This window comes from Solanum stenotomum, chromosome 5, assembly GCF_019186545.1.
Source record: "Solanum stenotomum isolate F172 chromosome 5, ASM1918654v1, whole genome shotgun sequence".
Taxonomy (NCBI): Eukaryota; Viridiplantae; Streptophyta; class Magnoliopsida; order Solanales; family Solanaceae; genus Solanum; species Solanum stenotomum.
The window spans coordinates 60,885,677-60,907,829 of record NC_064286.1 but is presented as its reverse complement, the minus strand read 5'-3'; the positions used below and the strand labels follow the sequence as shown (position 1 = coordinate 60,907,829).

The window sequence follows — 22,153 nt, the reverse complement described above, 5'->3', positions numbered from 1 at the left end:
TAAGAAGAGCACTATGCTAGCTATGTCCCTCTTATTTTCGAAATGCTATAGTACCCTAAAGTGGATATAGAAGTGAGAATTTAATTTGTATTGCTATGAAACAATAGTCATATTCGAATTTGATTTATTAATTTATATGTCATCACGATCGCCAAATATCTATTTGCTATCTTTTGAACATTTAGACGTCGATGAAAAGTTAATATATATCGTCCCAAATTGTATAATTGAATTTAAAATGATTGCTAAAGTAAACAATTAAGCTAAAAAATTCTCAAATTTATATATTATAGGATGATAACTTAATGCAGAAATAAAGGTACATTTAAAGCTGAAAAACATTTAGTTACGTACACATTTTTCTTATCTCTTAATTGGGCAACAATAATTTAATTAATACATAAGATAAGAAACACTTAATTAAACATGAATTTACAATTAATTAAAGATTCCAAATTTTTGGAATTTTATAAACAGACACATTTGGATAAATATGTCGTTGACTTATGAGTCCAAATTTCTGCTCACTGTAGTTTTAAATTCTTCAGAAGCCTGCAAACAGAATAAATATAAAATCATATTGTTAAAAGTATAATAAAAACCAACTCTTGGATGCAATATAATATATCATCAACTTAAAAATAATAATAATTATGTTGCTCATAGTTGTTTTCAGTGTAGTTTTTTCGACGTAATATGTTTTATTTAAGCTAATAGTATATTATAAATAACTTTTCTATATTTACAATAAAGTTGTGTACGCACTATTTCTTTTCAAACCCATCTATGAAATTACATTGTTATTATTGTGTATATCCACGTGAGGCAGATTCAAAAATTAAGTGTAATGAGTTTATATGCTTGATTTTTTTAAAATATAGTTTTAAAACTCATAATATTTATACTACTAAACTTTTTCATATTATCTATGATTGGTGCTGAAAATGAAGGATCAATGACAAATGCTAGTCAAACAAGTATGTATAATCGTTTGAAAAATAGTTGCATTTAGTTTTTTGTAATAAGTGAAATCAGTAACCTAAAAAATAAGACAAGTAATATGCTATAACATGTTAATTATAATTAAATGATATATCGACATTTCAAAGAAAAAAAATAATTCATAGTCATTTTATATAAGTTAGTTAGGTTCAATGATCATAATACTATTATTCAAGATATATAATAATAGCTAAAAAAAGTTAGCTTTTATTTCAAGCCAAAGGTGAATATAAAAGATACTAAAACTTTTTTCCTTATTGATATGTCTAAATCGTCCCCCTTTAAGGATATACAACTTAGAGTTTAACTCCTTTACACTTACAATGTAAACAAACTTTTGCATTATCAGATTACCTAAAAATTAACTATAGATCATCGTTGGTATAATCATAAAATGATCATTAAAAAAGTGTAAGTCATTACGAAAACATTATAAAGTAGATGAGTTTTTTCAAGAATTTGATCGCCCAATCAAGCTAATTCCATACGAATCAATACTGAGAAGCACATCCATTATAAAAATTCTTTATAATATCAGTATGTAATCTAATTGAGTCTTGTTACACAAAGAATTAATAGTCAAATAAAAAATGTATCACGTCAGCCAAAGAATATCTACATGCATGAAGATTTGTAATCTTGAAAATAAGTTTATTTATTACTAGCTATCGACATATATGATCAGAATGTATATAACTTAAACTCGATCGTATAATACTAGCTACCGACAGATATGATCAGAATGTATATAACTTGAACTCGATCGTATAATAATGTATGCATAGTACCTTTGCTCATTAGCATAACCTCTAGCATTGGTTTGATCAGAAGTAGTCCTATAATTAGGCAAAGGGACTTGATCATTTTCAATTTGAGTAATATCTTTTATCAAAAGATCATAATGCCTTCTAACTTCTTCAACAGATTTTCCACCAACATATCTAGCTATATTATGCCATTTTTCACCATTATTGTCTTTGTCATACATAACAATTGCCTCTTCAAACTTCTTGTTTTGTTTTGTTGTCCAATTTGTGGCCATTTTAGTAATGAATTGAACAAGAAGAACAAGAAGGGAGAATATAATATATGGTTTTTGTTTGTGTGTTAAAAAGAGAGTATTTTGAGCTCCTTATATGCTGGAGGATGAAGGTATTATTTTGAGTTGGAGCAAGCTGTCGAATATATCTTTTTATTTTTATTTCTTTTTCATTCTTTTACAAGTAGATGTGATACTCATATACTTAGAAAGAGTCTAAATAGTAAAAAAGAATTAAAAAAAATATGATATGTAATACTTCGGAACCTGTCTTTCTAACTTCACAAGATAGGGATAAGGTTGCGTACAAATCCCCCCTCCTTAAATTTCCCTCAGTCTCAAATCTCAATATGTGATGTTATTTGACTTAACACGAAGTTTAAGAAAGTAAATAAAGTTTTTTAATTTTGTTTTCTTACACTTATAAAGATATCTAGCTAGAATGTATCAAATTGTCTTTTAATCTTGTGGTTTTGAAGCATGTCATATGGGAAGTTAGAATTAAAAAATTGTCAACAAATGAAACAAACATCCTTTTTTAAAACAGACTAAGAAAAAGTATGCTAAATAAATAAATTGAAACGAAGAGAGTAACAACGATGGTAGAGATGCACCAACATAGGAAAATAGTTCATATAGCTATACTTAGCCCTAGCTATGATATTCATCGCTAAATAGCTCTTAACTAATTTGGTTTTTTGATGATTCATCCCCAATTTCTCGTTAAATAGGATTAGTAGGATAAAAGTTGTCCGTCGCTAATTTTTATATTTATTTTTTGGTAGTGACCTTCTTGACCACTGTTCAAACTTAAAATAGTTGAAAAAGAAATATAAATACTGTAGCACTTCAAAAAAAAGAAAAGGAATCTGCCTAAAGAAGAATTTTTTTCTTTTCGCCCATATATAGTTAAAACATTGTTCTGCATATATCTTAATTAAAGATAAATTATTCCACTTGTTTGGAATCTGTCAAATTTATCATACATCCTTTTCTTTGAGTTCTTCATATGCTAATTTGACTATATATTTTGATTCAAATACTCTTTTAATTATATTTTGTTAGGAAGATTTAATTAAGTAAACTCTAGTTTATCCAGTAGGAATTAGATTAATTGTATAGTTTCACAAACTTTTTGTGTTCAGAGGCGGTTTCAGAATTTAAATTTGAGCTAAAATTTGGCGGATTCTACAAAAACTCATTTAATATGGTCAAAGTCAATTATTTGTACTTGTTTAGTAAATTTTTCCATACAAAAGAAATGGATCGCTAGACCTAACTCAACCATAAAAGCTAGTTTTTAAAGTTAAAATAATCCAAAATCATATACAGAGATTATCTCATTTTAGATGATCCGATATGGAACTCAAACACGCTCCAAATATTGGACCGACTAATTGAAGCACGAACAATATACTTTCTTCGTTTAAAAAAAAAAAAGACATTTTTTTTTAGTTTGTTTAAAAAAGAATGACCTCTTTCTTTTTTTGATAACATTTTACTTTCAATTTTCCACGTGGCATGTTTAAGGCCACAAGATTAAAGGGCAATTTTATACATTTGCATAACTTTAATTTAGGACCACACAATTCAAAAATCTTCTTTATTTTCTTAAACTTCGTGTCAAGTCAAACTAGGTCACGCTTTTTAAAACGAAAGGAGTAATATATATGATATGAGACCCCAACATATATCATATGGTGTAAACTAAGAATAATGATGGATCTCACATTGATATCATGGTAAAACTGAACCTCTGGTCGAACTCAATCTCAAAAGTTAGGTTATGAAGTGATAAATACATGTCTAAAATCATATAAACTTATAAAGAGACCATCTCATCCTTAAAAAGCCGATGTGCTAGGAGGTAAATGAAAATCATTGCATAACAATACAATGATTATATATATATTGTGATCAAATCCTTATCTGCATCTGTGAATAACGAAAACTTAATACACCAGACTAATATCTCGACTTTTTTTCTTTTCTTCTTTTAAGTGTAACTTAGCAACGAAGTTAGAAGTTTTCCTAAAAGATACAACTTTTAAAAGGAAAGTTACTTTTAAGACATTAGATATCCTCAAAGTAATCAAAAGCTAAAAATCTTGTCTTGAGTCTTGACCTAGCTACTTTGTTTTTTCTTGATGATGAAATAATTAATCCAATTTATTGAATATATTTACTAATTTGTAAATTTGACCCTTAGATTATATTTTTTTTATCTCAATTTATATGTTTTACGAAATAATTAATCTCTTAACTATGTAAAAAAATAGAGAATTATTAATTTCCCCTTTAAATTTAGACAAGTTGCTTAGGGTTTTTGATATTCGAGGTGCTGCCTTTCATATTCTGATATATTCATGGAATATTTTAGTTGGAACCAATAATATATGTTGATGATATACAGCAAAGCTTTGTGATAAATGGAATCTGTGCTATGTCTGAAATTCCTTCATCAACATGACAGAATATATATCAAATCTTGTATATTAATTACTTTCCCACTTGTAATTGTAATGTTTGTTAATTATGGTTAGAAGTTAGGTTTCCATGCATGTACATGAATATAATATCTGATTTTAATTGTATGTTCATGCACATGGAATGTATGTGCATGTGAAAACATTATTCGTATCAAAGGCGTAGCGAGGGTTCCGGAATGATGGATCTAATCGGTTTGACATTTAGGTTAGTATCATTAAAAACGGTTAAAATTTTAAATCTATAGGTCCAAAATTGAAATGATTAATTAATTAAAACGCCAAAAGTGCTACCAATAACCACTTAGAGAGGTGTTACTTAATTAGTTTCAGAAAGAAAAATAATACAAGATAGATATAAAATTCGAATTTCTAATCTCAGTGAGAAGTGAACCCAATCATCATTGCATTATATGATAATTTGATTGTGGGTTCACACATTTATATTTAACAAAAAATTTAAAAATATAATACTACTATATATGATTTCAGGAGGGAAGCATGGATTCACGTGAACCCGGTGACCCCCTCCTGCATATGCCTCTGCTTGTATGTATGACCAACTAGATCTAATGTATGTGTTTCAAATTTTATGTGCATGTGATCGAGACGTATGTGAAGGGTATGTAAGTGAAACATTCCAAGGGAACCAACACCCAAAAATATATATCGTGTCTGTATGTCAGATATTTATTTATCATCTCTTTTAAGGAAGTGCTCACTACTAGTGTTTTCAGAGATGTGTATCTTATATATCTACTATAAAGATACATAATGTCGTAATATATGTTTTATTTTTTAGCTATAAAAATAAAAAGGGGACTAAAGCCACTAAATCTGGTAATTTTCTCAATAAATAAGGCAAGTGATCTTCTATACTTTGATTTGTATTAAGTGTAAAAACATATTTATATCATAAGTAAATATACAATAAATTTTATCGATAAAAAAATAGTCGATTAATTCTGATATCATATTTGTCACATACTTTTAAGTCTGTATACACAATTGCATATACTATTTCAAATCAAACGTGACCAATCCATCTAACTGGTAAAAGCTAGTACTAATTAATTAAGTTGCAACTAGGGTGTAGAATTTGTGAATAGTAACTATATATTATAAAGTAAAGGGAGATACATTTTCGAAAAGATCAATATTCTAGTGGTGGAGGATCTTTTATTGGTCATGATATGTTCCAAAAGATAAGGAGATAGATAGATTCATAAGGTCTATCGATACATTTGACATATGCTTTACTAGATACCATTTCAATGAAATTAATTTCTATATAGACAGACAATAGTCTGTATGGTGGACAAAATTCGGTTGACGAGTTTGACAATATAGTTTGGACATGTAAAAAGGAGATGCATATATGTTTCAATGAAGAAGTGTGAGAGGTTTACTATGGTGGTTGTATGAGTAGAGGTAGATGTAGGCCGAACAATTATCGAAGAGAGGTGATTAGACAGGATAAGAAACACATGCAGCTTACTGAAGACATGACCCTAGATAGAAAGATATATAAAAGACGAGGATTAGAATAGAAAGTAGATAAGCGAGCATTGTCTAGTATACTATATTTACTATCTTATTCTTCGATTTAGTTAGTATACTACCTATTGTTTTCTTTGCTTCAGTTATCATATTATTTGTTATTAAAACTGTTCTCTTCTTCCTTGTTTTCGACATTGACTTCACCTCTTTTGTTTTTGCCTCACCTGATTTTTGTTGTGCTTTAGTATTAAAGTCGAGAGTCTATCAAAAACAGTCTAGCTACCTTCACAAGGTAGGGTTAAAGATACATACGGACCATCCTCTTCAAATTTCACTTTTAAAATTACACTGAATATATTATTATTGTTGTTATAACATAGTGCACACGAGTGGTTGCATAGGTTTTTAATATATATATATATATATATATATATATAACAATGTTCTCAAATTCTTCACTTAAGCATTATATTTTTTTATTAGAATGAGTGAAATTATTTTCTTTTTCTAATTAAGGAAATGGCCGGCAAAAAGGCAAATGGTTAATGGAGAGGGAAAAAAAAAGATATATAGAGATAATGTTGTCAAGTGGTCAATGATACTTGAAGGTAAAATGATTCCTTTATGACGTACAAAGACAGTTCTTTAGAACATAATCTTGGATAAGATATAACTACTTTTTTATTCTAATATAATTTCTATGTATAAAGTAGATTTTTGTGTGTAAAGAAATGGTCATGAACCAAATACTAAAAGTCACATGCTTGAAGATTCTAATTAAACTATTTTACAAAGTGAAATGTGATGCTTATTGAATTTTGATTTATTGTCATTAATTAGTGGTATGTTTGGTAATCCGATGTTCGATATTAGCATTGGAGTCCGACTATTATGACTTTGCACTGCTTAGGGCCCATTGGGAAGGAAACACTCTCTACCAAAGATTTTTTCATATCAGAGCTCGTACCTGAGACCTCTGATTAAGTAAGGAGCAACTACATCCGTTGCATCATATCCTTTTATAGTAGTAAATATCAAATATTGTTCCAAGAGAATTTATAAATTCAGGCAAATATTACGAGGGTGGTCGATGATGAAGGGAATGGGAGTGGTGTGGGAGGGGGGATGAGATAGTCGGTATGAATGCGACTTATATGGAACTTGTTTTCGATCACATCAAGTAATTAGTTATTTTCTTAATTTTTAAGAAACTTGTCTTTGAGAGAAAATGTTCTCCAAAATATTTTGATCAACCAAAATATGAAAAAATTGAAAACGTTTTCCTCCATTTACCAAGCACACCTTTTAAGTCTTTCAATTTTCAAATCTTTTCACAGTTAAAGTCATATACTTATATATAGCTTTCAATGGCCTAACTAACCAAGAAATTAAAGCAATATTTTGACTCATGGTTGCAATTTCATAAAAGTATTTTGGATAATGTACTTCCACCAACCCAAAAAAAAAGTTAAAGAAACAATACCTAAGTGCAATCCGTCTCCTCTTCAACATTATGTTTATAATGTGACTTAGACATTTGACTTTTATGGCCAATTTATCCATGATTAATAACTACATGGAATAGAATTCATGGATACTTAAAAAGTTAGACCATCTATTGTCAACTTAAAGAACCACATACTTTACTACTTTGCCCTTTTTCGAAACGTTACGATTCATGCATAGAAAAATTTAAAACAAAGTTGGTGTGTGCGATCCATATCGATGGAATAAACTTTATTTAATCTTGAAACCATAATCTGCTACGAAAAAAATAAAGATAGCATGATAGTGTAAATATTATACCGTATATATCTGGCATTTATTCTAATTGAATTTCAGATATTAAACTCGAAATCCAAATTTTAGATGAAAAATCTATTCTTTAAATGTCTGAAATTTGAACCAAGGTTTCCTTCTTGTCCTTTCTTTACATAGTTATAAGGGAAAATTACGCGTATAAGCAAACATATACTAGTTATTTAATTAATATAGCTATAGTTTGCCTTAATTACAATTCGCGACCTAGTTTAAGCTATAATTATGTGGCTTACCTTTTTAGTTTTGTATAATTTACACGTTTGTATAATTCGGAATTTGTATAACTTTTGTATAATCCGGAATTTGTATAATATAATTTGTATAATTGTTTACAATTATGATGTTTATAACAATTCGTTATTTTGAGTTTATACAAAAATAACTCAATTATACAAATGTACCCGCAAATTATACTAACAAGTCAGTTTAAACTGTAGCTACAACCCGTAAATATGCAAACTATAGCTATGGAGCATAATTAAGTTTATTATAGTTGCGAAAGTTCCCCTAGTTATAAATACTTTCCAATACTGGTTATGACTTAAATACTTAAAATTGGAGTTGAAAATTGGCTAGTTGATTAAATCTTTATGATGAAAATGCATTATAGCCCATCAAAGTTTCGAAGTTTGAGCTTCTGGTAGGAAGCCCATCTTTATATACTGGGCTCATCTTAAGGCCCAACAAATCAATTTTATACAAAATTGCACGTGTGCTAAAGTGCTAGTGTTTGATATTTAGCAATTTAACTTTTATTTAGTCGATATAATCTCTTAAGAAATTAAAGTCATGTCCAAACATAACTTGTCAGATACTACGATATAAAAATATAAAATTTATGTCTCGCAAAAAAATTATTCGTTATATAAGGTAAAAAATAAATTTCAACACAAAATAGGGACAAATGCGCAAATGATAAATTTTTGAAGTACCTTCTAAAATGTAATGCGAAATTTTCACTATCAAAAAGTGATGAAATAATTTGGATTTTTCCATCCTTAATTAGAATCATGTACTTGGTGCGGATTCTGATATTGAATTATTATTTAATTAATTTAAATTCATATTGAATAGAACCCGAATTAATAAGAATTCTATCTACCTAAATTTGTGTCCACTTATTATAGTTTGAATTAGAGATCTTTGATACATGGTAAAGGATACTATTATTCCATTATTATAACATATTAAAAAATTATAAGTTTAGTCGTTTTAAAACCAACTTCATGAATAATAGAATATTTGTGAATATTCGAAAAGGGAGTCGCTAATAATGTTGTACTCTAAATTATTGAGAAATTTATGGAGAAACTTCTTTTTTGTTTCTTTTAGGAGGACAGTTCGTTTTCTTAGCTGGTTCTTGTTATTATGGAGATAAGTTGATAAAGACATTTTGGATTGTGATGACCTGGAAGGTCATTTTTTGGAAATTTTGAACTATTCGTTTAACTTGAGTTAATTAATCGATAATTAGTGGGCTAAAGTGATAATTTATTTAAGACCCCATACCATTAGGACCATGTGTTAAAAATAAGTTAGTGGATTTTATCAGTTTTAATAAATAATTAATTTAGAAATAAAGAAGATTCAGAAAACACAGAAGAAAAGGGAAGAGGAATAACCTAACCTAGCCGCAACATCGATCAGAGAGGAAAAAGAGTTGCAGATACACGTTTTGGCCATCTTCAATTCTTGGTAGGCATACATTAATTACTTTATATATAAAAATAAGGATAGTTGCTGGCATATTACATTATAATAATGTTGGTTTGGTACAGTGCTAGCCGTGTTATTATTATTAATTGTTATCAAATTGTTGGTTATTAAGAGGTGATGATTGGCAATGATTGCCATTGAAATTATTATAGATCATTTTAGAGGGTTACTGAGTTTAAGACGTTAGGGATTTTTATATGTATATATATATGCGTATTCAATACATACATGTGAAGATAAATTTCTTTCTATTCTGGTACAGAGATAGGCATAATATATTTACGTATGTTTATGGACTAGAGGGTATTAATTAAATTATTATGGTTGACGGATGAACAGTACTAGGATGTAAGATATGTTTATATGTGGGTTAATATTATATGTATAGTACTAAGTGAATATCATTTGAATTATGATATTGGAAAGGAAATAATTGGAATTTAATCCTAGACTTGAAACTTGGAAAACTATGATAGTGAAATGTTAATTGGCATCAAGAGTTACGAACTTAATTATAAAGTCTAGCGAGTTTTTAGGTCAAGGCTAACCACATAATAATGTGAGTGTTGTTAGTTTCGAAATCTTATTGTGAATATGTACTTGAATAGATTGCATTGATTTGGAAGCTCACCGAAAAGGGAAGGCTCAAGTCTTGGAGTGATTGTTCGGTTATTTGAGGCAAGTGGATTTCTAAACCCTTGTTAAGCGTATGAAATTTGTGTATTTCCTTGTGGTATATGTTTGGGAGTAATGTGATCAATTGTGTTGTTGTGAATTGTGCAATGTTATGAAAATGGTCATCTCCTAATTATTTGTGTGAACATGTCATTTGCATTGTTCTGAGATATGGTTGTGGCAAGTGTTATGTGCATTGAGAAAGAATAAGAAATTAAAGAGGATGTACCATTTCGAGGGACGTATCGCGCGCTGCGATGGATACTATATTTCGAGGGACGTGTCGCGCTCCGCGACGGATATTATATTTCGAGGGACGTATCGCGCGCCGCGATGGATGCATGGACAGATATGTCCCCCATGGGTCCCGGACTGAGAGACAGCGGGTGTGTATCATTAGGTCAGACATGCGTCACAATACTTGACATTGCATTTATTGCATTGCATTATTTTTATTATTGATGAACTTGATCTTGTGTGTTGCTGATCTTGTGAGTGTCTTTTTGTGAAACTTGTTATCAATGAATATTGAGTTGTTATTGAGAATATATAATCTGTTAGAGTGTTGTTGTTGAGCTGTATGATTTGTAAACTGTGAATTGTTAGGTTGGGCTGGTTTTATGCAGGTTGTAGCTATGGAGGTTAGGATGGGGTGTAAGGAGTACCCGTATTCTATACCCTTAGCTTGTGTTTAGAGGTTTGCTTGTTGAGTACCGTGTGGTTTGGTACTCACCCCTTGCTTCTACAATCTTTTGTAGGTTACGAGCCCGGATCTTCGTGATACCTTCCATTCTCTTCGTTTCCGAGGTTTTCTGTGGAAATCTGAGAGGTAGCTGTTTGTCATCTCAGCGAACCTTCTTACTCCTGTTTATGATTTTGTTTTTACTTGAAAGACAACGTCATTTGAGACTTGCGTATTTCATTTCAATTCTAGTATTTACATTAGAGGCTTATGCACGTGACAACCAGGTTTTGGGGATTGAATTAAGTTGACTTGTTTTCGTAATAGTAATTGTTATTGAACTTTGTTTTATTTTCGCACTTTATAGAAATGATTGGGTTTTAGGCTGACTTGTCTTGGTGGGATACGACGAGTGCCATCACATCCATTTTTGGGTCGTGACATGGATAGTTCTTGGTTATTTCTATTATATTATTAATATTAATATATATCTTTTAAAAATAAAAAATTAAAAAGATGGAGGTGGCTAATATTTTATTTAGATATTTTTTCTTTTGATACAGGGGAGGACTTGTAGGAAGTCTCCTTAAGTTATTTGATACTAATAACAAACAAAAATGTTTGATTGAACACTCTTTTCTTCTTATTAAAATCTATTCTTTTATCAATAAGTATTCTTCGTTTTAATTTGTTTGTCTTACTTTTATTATTAGTCTATATAAAAAAGAATGTGTCTAGACAAATCTTTAATTCTGATCCAATACATGTTTAAGACCACATGATTAAAGAACATTTTTATAACGTTTGATATATCTTTAATTCGAAAACTACAAAATTCAAAAGTTCTTTACTTTTATAAACTTTGTGCCAAGTTAAAATTGGGGAAATAAATTTATACAAAGAGAGTATAATTTTAGTTTATCTCTATAGCTTTTTTTTTTAGAACATCAGAGTGCATGGAGTGTTTTTCACAAAACATCAAGATACCGGCTACCTCCCACCAGCATAGACATTGACTAACTCTGCTTAACTAATTTAATAACCATGTTTGAATACCGTAAAAAAGGTGTATGAGCTATGATAGTAAATAAAACATTTGCTGCTCAAACTCTTCAAATATATAGATGAGTGTGTATCAGATACTCCAAATACATTTTTAAAAAGTCCGAGCATCATAGGATAAAACCATTGGCTATCTTTATCTAAGCAAGTAAAAGGGGTGAAAATATTGGTTACCTTGTTTCCATCCTCCAATTTTTTGGTACTTTTCTTGATTACTTTTCATTTCTTAATATATTAGGGATACTAGGATAAAGCGATTTCTTCTTAAGTCTTTGTTCTCCCATTGGCCACCCAATGTTTGGTACTTGTTAGAGGAACTGTCATGGTAAAGCCAGGATTTTCATTAAGAGGATTTAAAATATGAAAAAAAAAAAATAAGCACGCAAAGAAGCTATAGAGGATTCAACATCATAACCATGTACAAACATTATAGTTGTCACAGCTTGAGAAACTCAGAATCTCCAATTGCCAAATGATGGAAGAAGTATTCTCAGAGGATGAAATCGCGAATGACAAGGCTGAGTTCTTCAGATTAAAGATCTTAAGGTACTATATCTTCTTGTCCTCCACGTTAAATTTTATTAGTTGAGTGTTGTCTGGCTTATCGTTCAGTACTATTAGTTGCTTCTTGTCCTTTGAGTTTGGTTACTATACGTTGTTTCTTGTACTTCAATTATCGTTTCAAGTGACTCTACTATGGTGTAAATTACTTCACATATACTCAACCATGAATGATGTTGAATTTATTACTTTGTAACACTTGTTATGTAATAATAGTACATTAGTATATATGACTATACAACTTATTATCATCATAGAGGTGTTACTGAATCACTCAATGGTTTTATTCTTCTTGCTCTCCCTAACAGGTAAAAGCGATGTCACTAGTCAAAGTTATAAGGGAGTAAGTCCACCGTAATACAAGCATTATTACCTGATTGCATGACTCGAACCTATGACATATAAGACAATATTCTACTGTTGCTCCAACGCTCTCCTTCTTAGGCTGTTTGTTTGAAATGCCAAATATAGAGGTGTAAAGATCAATGTGATAATGTGTAGCAATGAGTACTTGTGCTTTGTAATTATATCTACAAATATTGGAAATTGTTATTGTAGTTAATGATTACTGTGTTAAGAAAGTTCTTATTTCAATATTGTTTTGTGTTGGTAGAGAGTAATAGACTTTTGTGGTCCGGCCCTTAGCGTATGAAGTTTGCCAAAACTAGCTAAACTTTAAACAGATTCTAATTGGTGGTTATATTTTAAATAACATCTCCCACAAGTGACTATTGATGATGGTCACTTTATCTGGCCCAGTCCGGCCCATAGTTAAAACCTACTAAGGCCATATTTACATTAGCATATTTATAGGTATTATAGCATATGAATTTCATCTATTTGTAAGAAAAATAAGGATCCATATATCGTCTGATCGTCAAGTTATACTTTACTCGATTGCATTTTATTGAAATTGAGATAATATCCCAGAGAAAATTCACTTTACTTTTTTGTTTCCAAAGTAACTCTCATCAACTAGCACTAGTTTGAGGTGAACTAGCACTAGTTTGATGTCAGCTTCCAGGAGTAATTCATCAAATTGATTAAATCTAAAATAATAACATATTCTTTATTTAATACAATCTCACTATACATATTGATAGACCTATAGATTCACCGACTATATTTCAGCCATTCAGAGATCCTGATCTATTTGAAAATTGCTAGAATTGATATATCCATATATCATGTTTCTGCGGGCATAAGAATTTTTTAATTCCTTTATGTTCGGCCGAATTACATGTTATACTATACCGTTCGCTGGTCATTTTTTGATAATGTCTTAGACATTTGCAGTAATATTATCACGAAGATTAATCTTTGACATTTGAAACTTTATACATATACTATTTTTTAACTATACGAACTGAAAAATAATTATTTGTGAATTTCACATGATATATTTGTCGCACCTGAATTGGACATTATACACGAGGTATTTGATGATCGTGGTGTTCAGGCAAACTTTTGCTCACCTCAACTTATTCCACGGAATATCTGTCACCTATTATTAGTAATATGTATCAGGTAACTCTGTCTAACAATGTACTATGACCTCTAACCTTTTGTACCACGCACGCTCCTCTAACATCTATATGATGTTTGCATTTCAAAAATATCAAAATTAAAAGTGAAGAGTAGAACATACAATAAATTAAAGGGAAAAGAGTTTGAGAAATATTCCAATTTTTGCCGAAATTGTTGTTACGATACCAAATTTTATGGAGGACCTTTTATCCCATGCACTATTTTAAAGGTATATATGCGCCCACGTGGACACGTTACTATTTATAATGATGAAATATTTATGATGTCCACGTAGACACATATATACCTTTAAAATACATTATTAAATAGTGCATGTGGTAAAAAGTCCTTTCCAAAGTTCGGTATTGTTACAGCAATTTCGGTCAAAGTTCAAAATATTTCAGATCTTTTTCCCTAAATTAAATGAAGTCAAATGAGTGACATGTGGCATGTACTACGAAGTGAATTATGGTCTCAATGATAATAATTTATTTGGGTCAGAAAAAACGCCATATAGCAAACTAGTCACAATTCCTAACATAATTAGTAAAAACATCTACACTTTAAAATAATTATTAAAAATGTCAAAGTATCAATATTTAGAAAATGATTTGTATCCTAATATAACTATTTTCCTTTCCTTTTATTTCTCAAAATAATCCCACATTGAATCAATTTCTACACCACTAACCAGTAAAAAAGAAAAAAAATACTTTTATTATCCATTACCCTTCTTTCTAGGTTTTAACTCATGTTAATATATTCTCTCTCTCTCTTCACGTTTTTCCATTTTTTCTCTCATTCATTGTTCAAGAAAAATTAACTCTTCCATTTTCTCCTAATTTATTCAAGAAATCTATCAATTAATTCAAGAAATCTCTCAATTGATAAAGGTAATTTCGAAGTCACCAAATATTTTGTGAGTTTTCTTCTGATTTTGTTTTCGTATTCACCAAATATTTTTGTATTTCGGATTTTATGTATTTCTGATTTTCTATCCTCTTTTCGATTTTTTTGTAAGTTTGTTTACATATTTGAGATTCAGTAGATTGTAGTAATCTACATTAGAATTCATACATCATATATTGTTTGATTTTTTATACATTCATATTTAATAATTTCAATTTTTTCTTTTAGGGTTACTAATGCACAAGTGAATACGAATTCAAATTTGGATTCAGTGAAAATAAGATCGAAAAAAAAATAATAACATAGCAGAAGAAGAAGAAGAACAAAGAGAGAGTCAAGGTTGCAAAATTGTATTCACAACAAAATTGTATTTATATTAATTTTTGTTTGTTAATTATTATTTTTTACTCAGTATTTGTAAGAAATACATTTTTTTGTCATGAAATACAATATTTTTTGAAATACAAATTTTGATTGTTATTAGGATTGTAAATTTATATGTTTTGATGATTGGAATACAAATTTGTTAGAATTTTAAAAAAGAATATACGTTTTTGAAAAATATACAAAGCCAATGTTATATCCTTTCTGAACGAACACAGATTACATAAGTATATATGGATACAAATATTTTATTTATATTTTTATTTGTGGATACAAATATCATTCTAAATAACTACAAATCCATTTGGTATACCTATTAGAATGAATACAAACTAATAAAGAAATACAAATGTCATTATACAAACTCAAACATGAAAACCATAATGAATACAAATACACATATCATCATATTGGAATGAATACAATCAATTACTTTTGAAATTGTAACTGATGAAAATTTTAAGTGATATGTTCCTTTTTAAATAATATTTTCTCCCATGATTTCTCCTTTCTGTTATTAAATAATTGTATTCTTTCAACTCAAACAAATAAAAAAAATATACATAAATCAGAAGAATAACAAACTAAAATATTAACATTTTTAATAAATATTGAAAATATTGATAAGAGGTTCCATTAAGTGCTAAAATATTGACATTTTAAAAAAAATTCCGTTAAGGAAATGGGCTCCAGATCACTCTTAAGGCCCACATCCAACCTACATCTCTACTTTTGTTTTGGGGAATGTTTTGTGAGAGTTGGCAAGCACATCCTTTTCCATGTTATTTCTTCATTATCATTTTAAAGATCATCGGAATTTGGATCGTGATGATATGAATGAGATTCTTTCATTTTTTTATTATGAGTCTCGGGTTAATTAGGACGTTGAGAAAGGAGAAATTCTTTGTTTTAAAAGTGCTTTCCTCTTAAGATGATCTTACAAGTTTGAAATTATAGAGCATAAATTTAAATTAATCGATCAGTAAATTTTGAATATCTAATGATTAAACGGTAAAAGACACAAAAGAGAGTTGGAAAGCAACATTGAATGGCGATCACAACCTTTCAAATAGTACTCCTTCCCTCTCTCACTTTTTAAGATCATCGAGGAATGTGGTAGGATAAGTCAGATTTTTTAATTTTTTATCAAGAGTTTCGGGTTAGAACCCTTAAAGTAAATAAATTTATAGTATGAGTATTTCTCTCTTAAATGGACCCTGCGTTATACGAATTTTGATTAATCGATGAGTGAATTTCGGACGAGTACAAACAACATTCAATAGTATCACAATTCACATGCATCTTTATATGAAAATTTGAACAGTAAAATAAATTTGAATTATCGAGAAATATGAAAACTTAATTATATCATATATATAGGGATAAATCAAAATGAAAAGATTGTTTAGATAAATTGGGACGTATAGAGTTCATTATTTAAAGTTAATTTGTTCAATTATAGTGATATTTTTTTTTAATCTCCCATTCTTCGGTCCAAATAATATGTTTTAAGGAAATTAGGAAGGTAACCAAAATTGAATACAATGCACATAACAAAAACTAGTCAAATAAGCTATATAGAAAATTAATTAGAAATGATTGGTCATTAATAAGGGTGTGCAACTAATATATAATAACATATTCAATGTATAGTCTAATAAGTGGAGCGAAAGGGTGGATATATGCAAATCTTATCCCTATCGATCTTTGTGGAGGTAAAGATACTAATTTTAATAAATACTCGCTTCAAGAAAGTTATTTTGACCGAATAATTTAGAAAGAAATACTAGAATAGAAATCCATGATAAAACATTGAAGAAAGAAAAGTATTGACAATAAAATTAGTCGAAAAATAAAAGTTAAAAAAATAACAGTAGTAATACATAGAAGAATAAGAAAATGCTAGCAGGGAGCGCCACCCCCGAATAGACCTTATAGTGTGCGGTTTGAATTTAATGAAAGCTTTAATATGGACTTCAAATATTGGATGAAAAAAAGGGAAGCTAGGACGATGATGATGATGATGATAATAATAATAATAATAATAATAATAATAATAATAATAATAATAATAATAAATGTAATAAAACAAAAAAAAGTTTGTTCTTGAAAAGAATCATGCATGTGCTCTACCACTAGTAAGGGAGAAAGCGACTGTCTACCCTAATCTTCGATTTCTATGCTCTCTCATTTAGGATGGTATTTTCACTGAGCTGAAGATGTGTAATGTCCTATCTAATCATCTTTCACCAGTATCTTCTTACACCTATTCACAAGGTTATCTGCGTTTCTCTTTTTCACATGTCTGAATCATCTCACCCTTGATTCTCACAACTTGTCCACCATAGAGTCGAGTCTCACCTTATCCCTCATATCTTTGTTCCTTATCTTAATATCTCGCCAAGTATGCCCACACATATACCTAAACATTCTTATATTTGCTACTTTCATCCTCTAAACATGCAAGGAATGATATGTGCAATCAATATATATGATTCTTAAAGATCATATATATATATATATATATATATGAGAGAGAGCTTTTATTAATGGTTATGGTGTTCAGACAGCTTCCACACACCTCGACTAATTTCACGGATACCGACATGTACTAGCACTAGTGTCCATCAAGGCTAGCTAGGACAAATGAAAAGAATCACTTGATATTTTTTTTGTCTTTGTTGAAATATATATATATATATATATATTAGTTGTTGATGTTCCAATGATGTTTATCCCCATAATTTGACCAAATCAATGTGAAGAAGAAAACAATGGAAAAAGTGAAAGGTAAAATAAAAGTGGGACTTAATAAAGACAACACAAAAAAAAGAGTTAATGAAAATCCTAGTTATAAGGTTTTGCTTGTTGAACAATATTTGTATTCTTTGTGATCATCATGAAGTCTGTACTCATAAAGACAATCTTCTTCCCCACTGAATTCCATCTTTTTTGCTAAGATTCACAATTAAAGCTGTTACCACTCACACTACATATCATGTATTATTATTATAGACATAAAAAAAGAATTCCTTTTTAGTACTTTTTAGGAAAGAAACAAATTAAATACCAAGAGATCTTGTATTAGTACTTTTATATAATTGACAAGGCCTTAAAAAGTAAGGATTACTTAATTTAAGTTATATACGTTAATACTGTGATAATTCTTTATTTAGACTCAAAGTTATCGTCTATAGTGCACAAAGCGTCTTGCATTCAAACAAGGTTCATGAAAGGATTGTACCCTAAAATGATATAATATAGACAGTCTAGCCTGATGCGAATACCAATAACTGATTTTATAAATAATTTGTATTTACAATCCATATAGATCAGGTAATAATAATTTTATCGTTACTCCAACTTGTCACTAAACTTATTAAATGACAAACGTTTTTTTTATGGAGAGTAAAGAACAAAGTAAAAATGATTTAAAGTTTTTCTCTCTCACACGCATACATTTGTTTTCTTTATTGGAAAAATCATTAATATATTGAATTTTTTTTCTCTGTCAGACTTAGGGTTAAGAAAAAGCTTGGTGGATGATATGTTTATGTATGTATGCATGTAAATGATGATTCAATAAGTGAACATTTTGGAAATGTGATTGACATTTTAGTCCCACATTATATAATAAAATAATAAAAAATATATTGTGTGGAAGCAAATATTTGGTGTTTAGTTTTTACATCGAAGTCTAATTATTTTGAATTTACATACGTTGTGTAGGGTTCATATGAGGATAATTCTTCATCAGGAATAATTTTTCCATACCCAAAATCCAAAATTGAAACCTCTGATAAAAAAAAAATCAGCCGCATCTGTGACATCGCATTTTTAGATGGTAGAAGTGATTATATATGATATAGTTGTGTTCCTTTACATGCATTTAGATATTTTTACTTTAGATTTATATATATATATATGGTTTTTTTTTGTCTTTTACTTAATAAATAAGGTGTAGTGTGTTTGTACGTATGTGTTATCGTAGTTCTCATTTCTTTCCTCTTACTCTATGCATTAATAGAAGTTCCTAAGGTTGATACATAGTTGTTTTTATTAGAGCGTATTTTATTTATAATTTGAAATTTTTTGATGTAAATTTGAGATTTGATTATTCTACTTCTCTCAATTAACATCCTCATTATGCAGCATCTGAAAGGGCTGTTGCCTAACGAAATGCGCGCTGAATTGACAAGATTTTAGATTTGATAATTTAGGTGAATCTCACATATTGCAAGGGAAAAGAAAAAAGTGAAGAACTTTAAGATACAATACAAATTTATATGATAAGCGTGTTTTTAGACTCGATAATTGCATAGCTCATAGGAAATATGTGGGGTCTGTATGATAACGAAATGAACAATATGTGTCATGAGATTGGACCGCGACTAAGTTCATACATTAAGTACATAATGAAGATGAATATATCAGTATCACACCATATACAATTATTAACTTAAAAAAATACGTACATGATTGCATATTAAATTATTATTCACATCACATGAATACATTAGTACTTAATTAATGAACTTATCGAATATTACTAAAATCATCAATTGTCTATGTACTTATGATTTTGCATGGATTATATATTCATGATCTTCTTTTACGCTTTCTATTTTATCATAAACGTAGAGTCTGAATCAGTTGACAGATTGAACCATTTCACACAATATCTATTGTCTTCTTTTAAGTATCAAATTACTTTATCCACTGAGAATTAGATAAATCATCAGCTCCATGTAAATCAATTAACTTCTTCTACTTCATATTTGTAGAAATTCGATTCAAATCTCACATGCGAATCAACCTAGATAAATATAAATAAAAAATGGACATTATAGCTATTACTTTTCCTCATTCTTTAATTGTAGTAAAAATTAAAAGCTAGTGGTTGATTAAATCAAGCTGTCAATCAAAATGAAAGAAAAAGGATAAAAACAAAGATTTTTTCAAAAAAATATTTTGTTTCTTATAGAGTACTACTAATTTGGTCTTGGAAATTTATTGCCACTTTTTTGGACATCAAGTAATACAAAAATAATACTACAAAATTATTTTTTTTTTTAAAAAAAAGGTATCGACGTACTGTTATTTCTTATCACAAAACATAATTTTTTTGTTAAAAAATAAATAAATAAGAGACAACATCATTTCTACTAAGAAAGTAATCACGACATACATTCTGGTTTTTACATCTTATCTTATTGGCCCACCCACAAAAAAACAACAAGAAACTTAATTGCCTTAGTCTTCTAGCAAATGATGAACCATATTAACACATCAAAATTTTATTATTTTTCCAAGAAAACACACACACTTTATTTTCTAAAAAATATAAGCTATGATCAATCATATCTAATTTTATCATTTTAAAATAGAGGGTTCTTGGAATGAATACGATTTATCTGCTCTTAATCATAATTTTTTTGGAGATTAGGGAGTATTGCTTTCCCTTTTTATAGACCTTACACGATAAATTTAAATTAGTCGAGGACAATAAATATTAAACATCAGATAAAAAATAGAAACTTTATAATTTAAATCACTTTGGAGGAAAAATATATATTCTACAACCCTAGGCATATCTTCTCCTTTTTAAATTTGAAATACTTAAAGATGCGATCTTTCGTTTTTTTCATGGTATTTATCAAAATTGACTTGTCAGAAACGTTTTATCGCAAATCTCATATTTCCGATGATATTCCAATGGGAATGCAAAAATTCACTCTTTTTATACTGTTACGTAATGAAAATTTTGATATATATACCATTAAAATGATGTTCATTCGAAATCAATAATGCTACTTAACTTATTTTCTTGGAACTAATTACTATATAGTATATATTATTAATAAAAGAATCTATGTATAAGAAATTATGGTTATTATCCTAATAAATTAGACTTGCAACACAATAATATCATGAAGTCCAATCAACTCATACTTTATAAGCCATGCTCAACACCTAAAAGGAAAAAAGAAAAATAAAGAAAAAAAATCAATTGTATATTGTATTTATTTATTTATTATGGCTATGTTGTAGCATTTGCAATAATAATTAACTTTGTCTAGTAAAAGTAAATAATAATGATAATAAGATTACAGGGTCAGTCTAATTAGATGAGTAGCACTTAATTAAACTAGGAGAGATGGTGGTTAATTCTTAATTAATGCTCTTCAGCTGGCAAATAATTAAGTGGAAAGGTCAAAATTTAGACAGTTTAAATGTGTAATCTTCTATAATGATGAGAATATTTAATTTTTGATATACATGCATCTAAATAAATATAGGTCGTATTTCATTCGTTCATATCACTTTTATTTATTTTTATTTGAAAATAAGATAATTTATTATTTATATTAATTTTACCTTTATTATTTTAGTTTTTAATATTTAAATAACTTATAATTATAATTAAAAATAATATAATAAATTATTATTTATTTATTTTTCTAAAACGTTTCAGGTCAAATATGAACAAGTAAACACAGACGAATAGAATACTAATAAGGAGGCAGGCCAATGTCAAATTGATTAGAAATATGGACAACTAATGTAATTATTACAATTACTTTGTGTTTTTTTCACTATTTCCATCATCATTTTTGACTAATTGATTACCCTTTAAGCTTTCTTTTTTATTTAGAGAAATGATTTAGGGCAAGAAATTAAAGTCAATATTATGCTTACTATTAATTAACTACTATATTATTATGCACACTAAACTATACTATATAGTTTAGCACCCACTTTGGTTCAATATGAAGAAACAACAAACTC

At 28.8% G+C, this 22,153-nt stretch overlaps 1 protein-coding gene across 1 annotated transcript; it reads right to left on the bottom strand.

The window, feature by feature from the left end:
* Positions 1-309: 309 nt before the first annotated feature.
* Positions 310-2,078, bottom strand: LOC125865175 (protein RADIALIS-like 1). Its single transcript, XM_049545365.1, has 2 exons — positions 1,791-2,078; positions 310-552 (listed from the first exon to the last, which is right to left on the bottom strand). The coding sequence occupies exons 1-2, from the start codon at positions 2,042-2,044 to the stop codon at positions 525-527; spliced, it is 282 nt and encodes a 93-aa protein (XP_049401322.1). The 5' UTR covers positions 2,045-2,078; the 3' UTR covers positions 310-524.
* Positions 2,079-22,153: the final 20,075 nt, after the last annotated feature.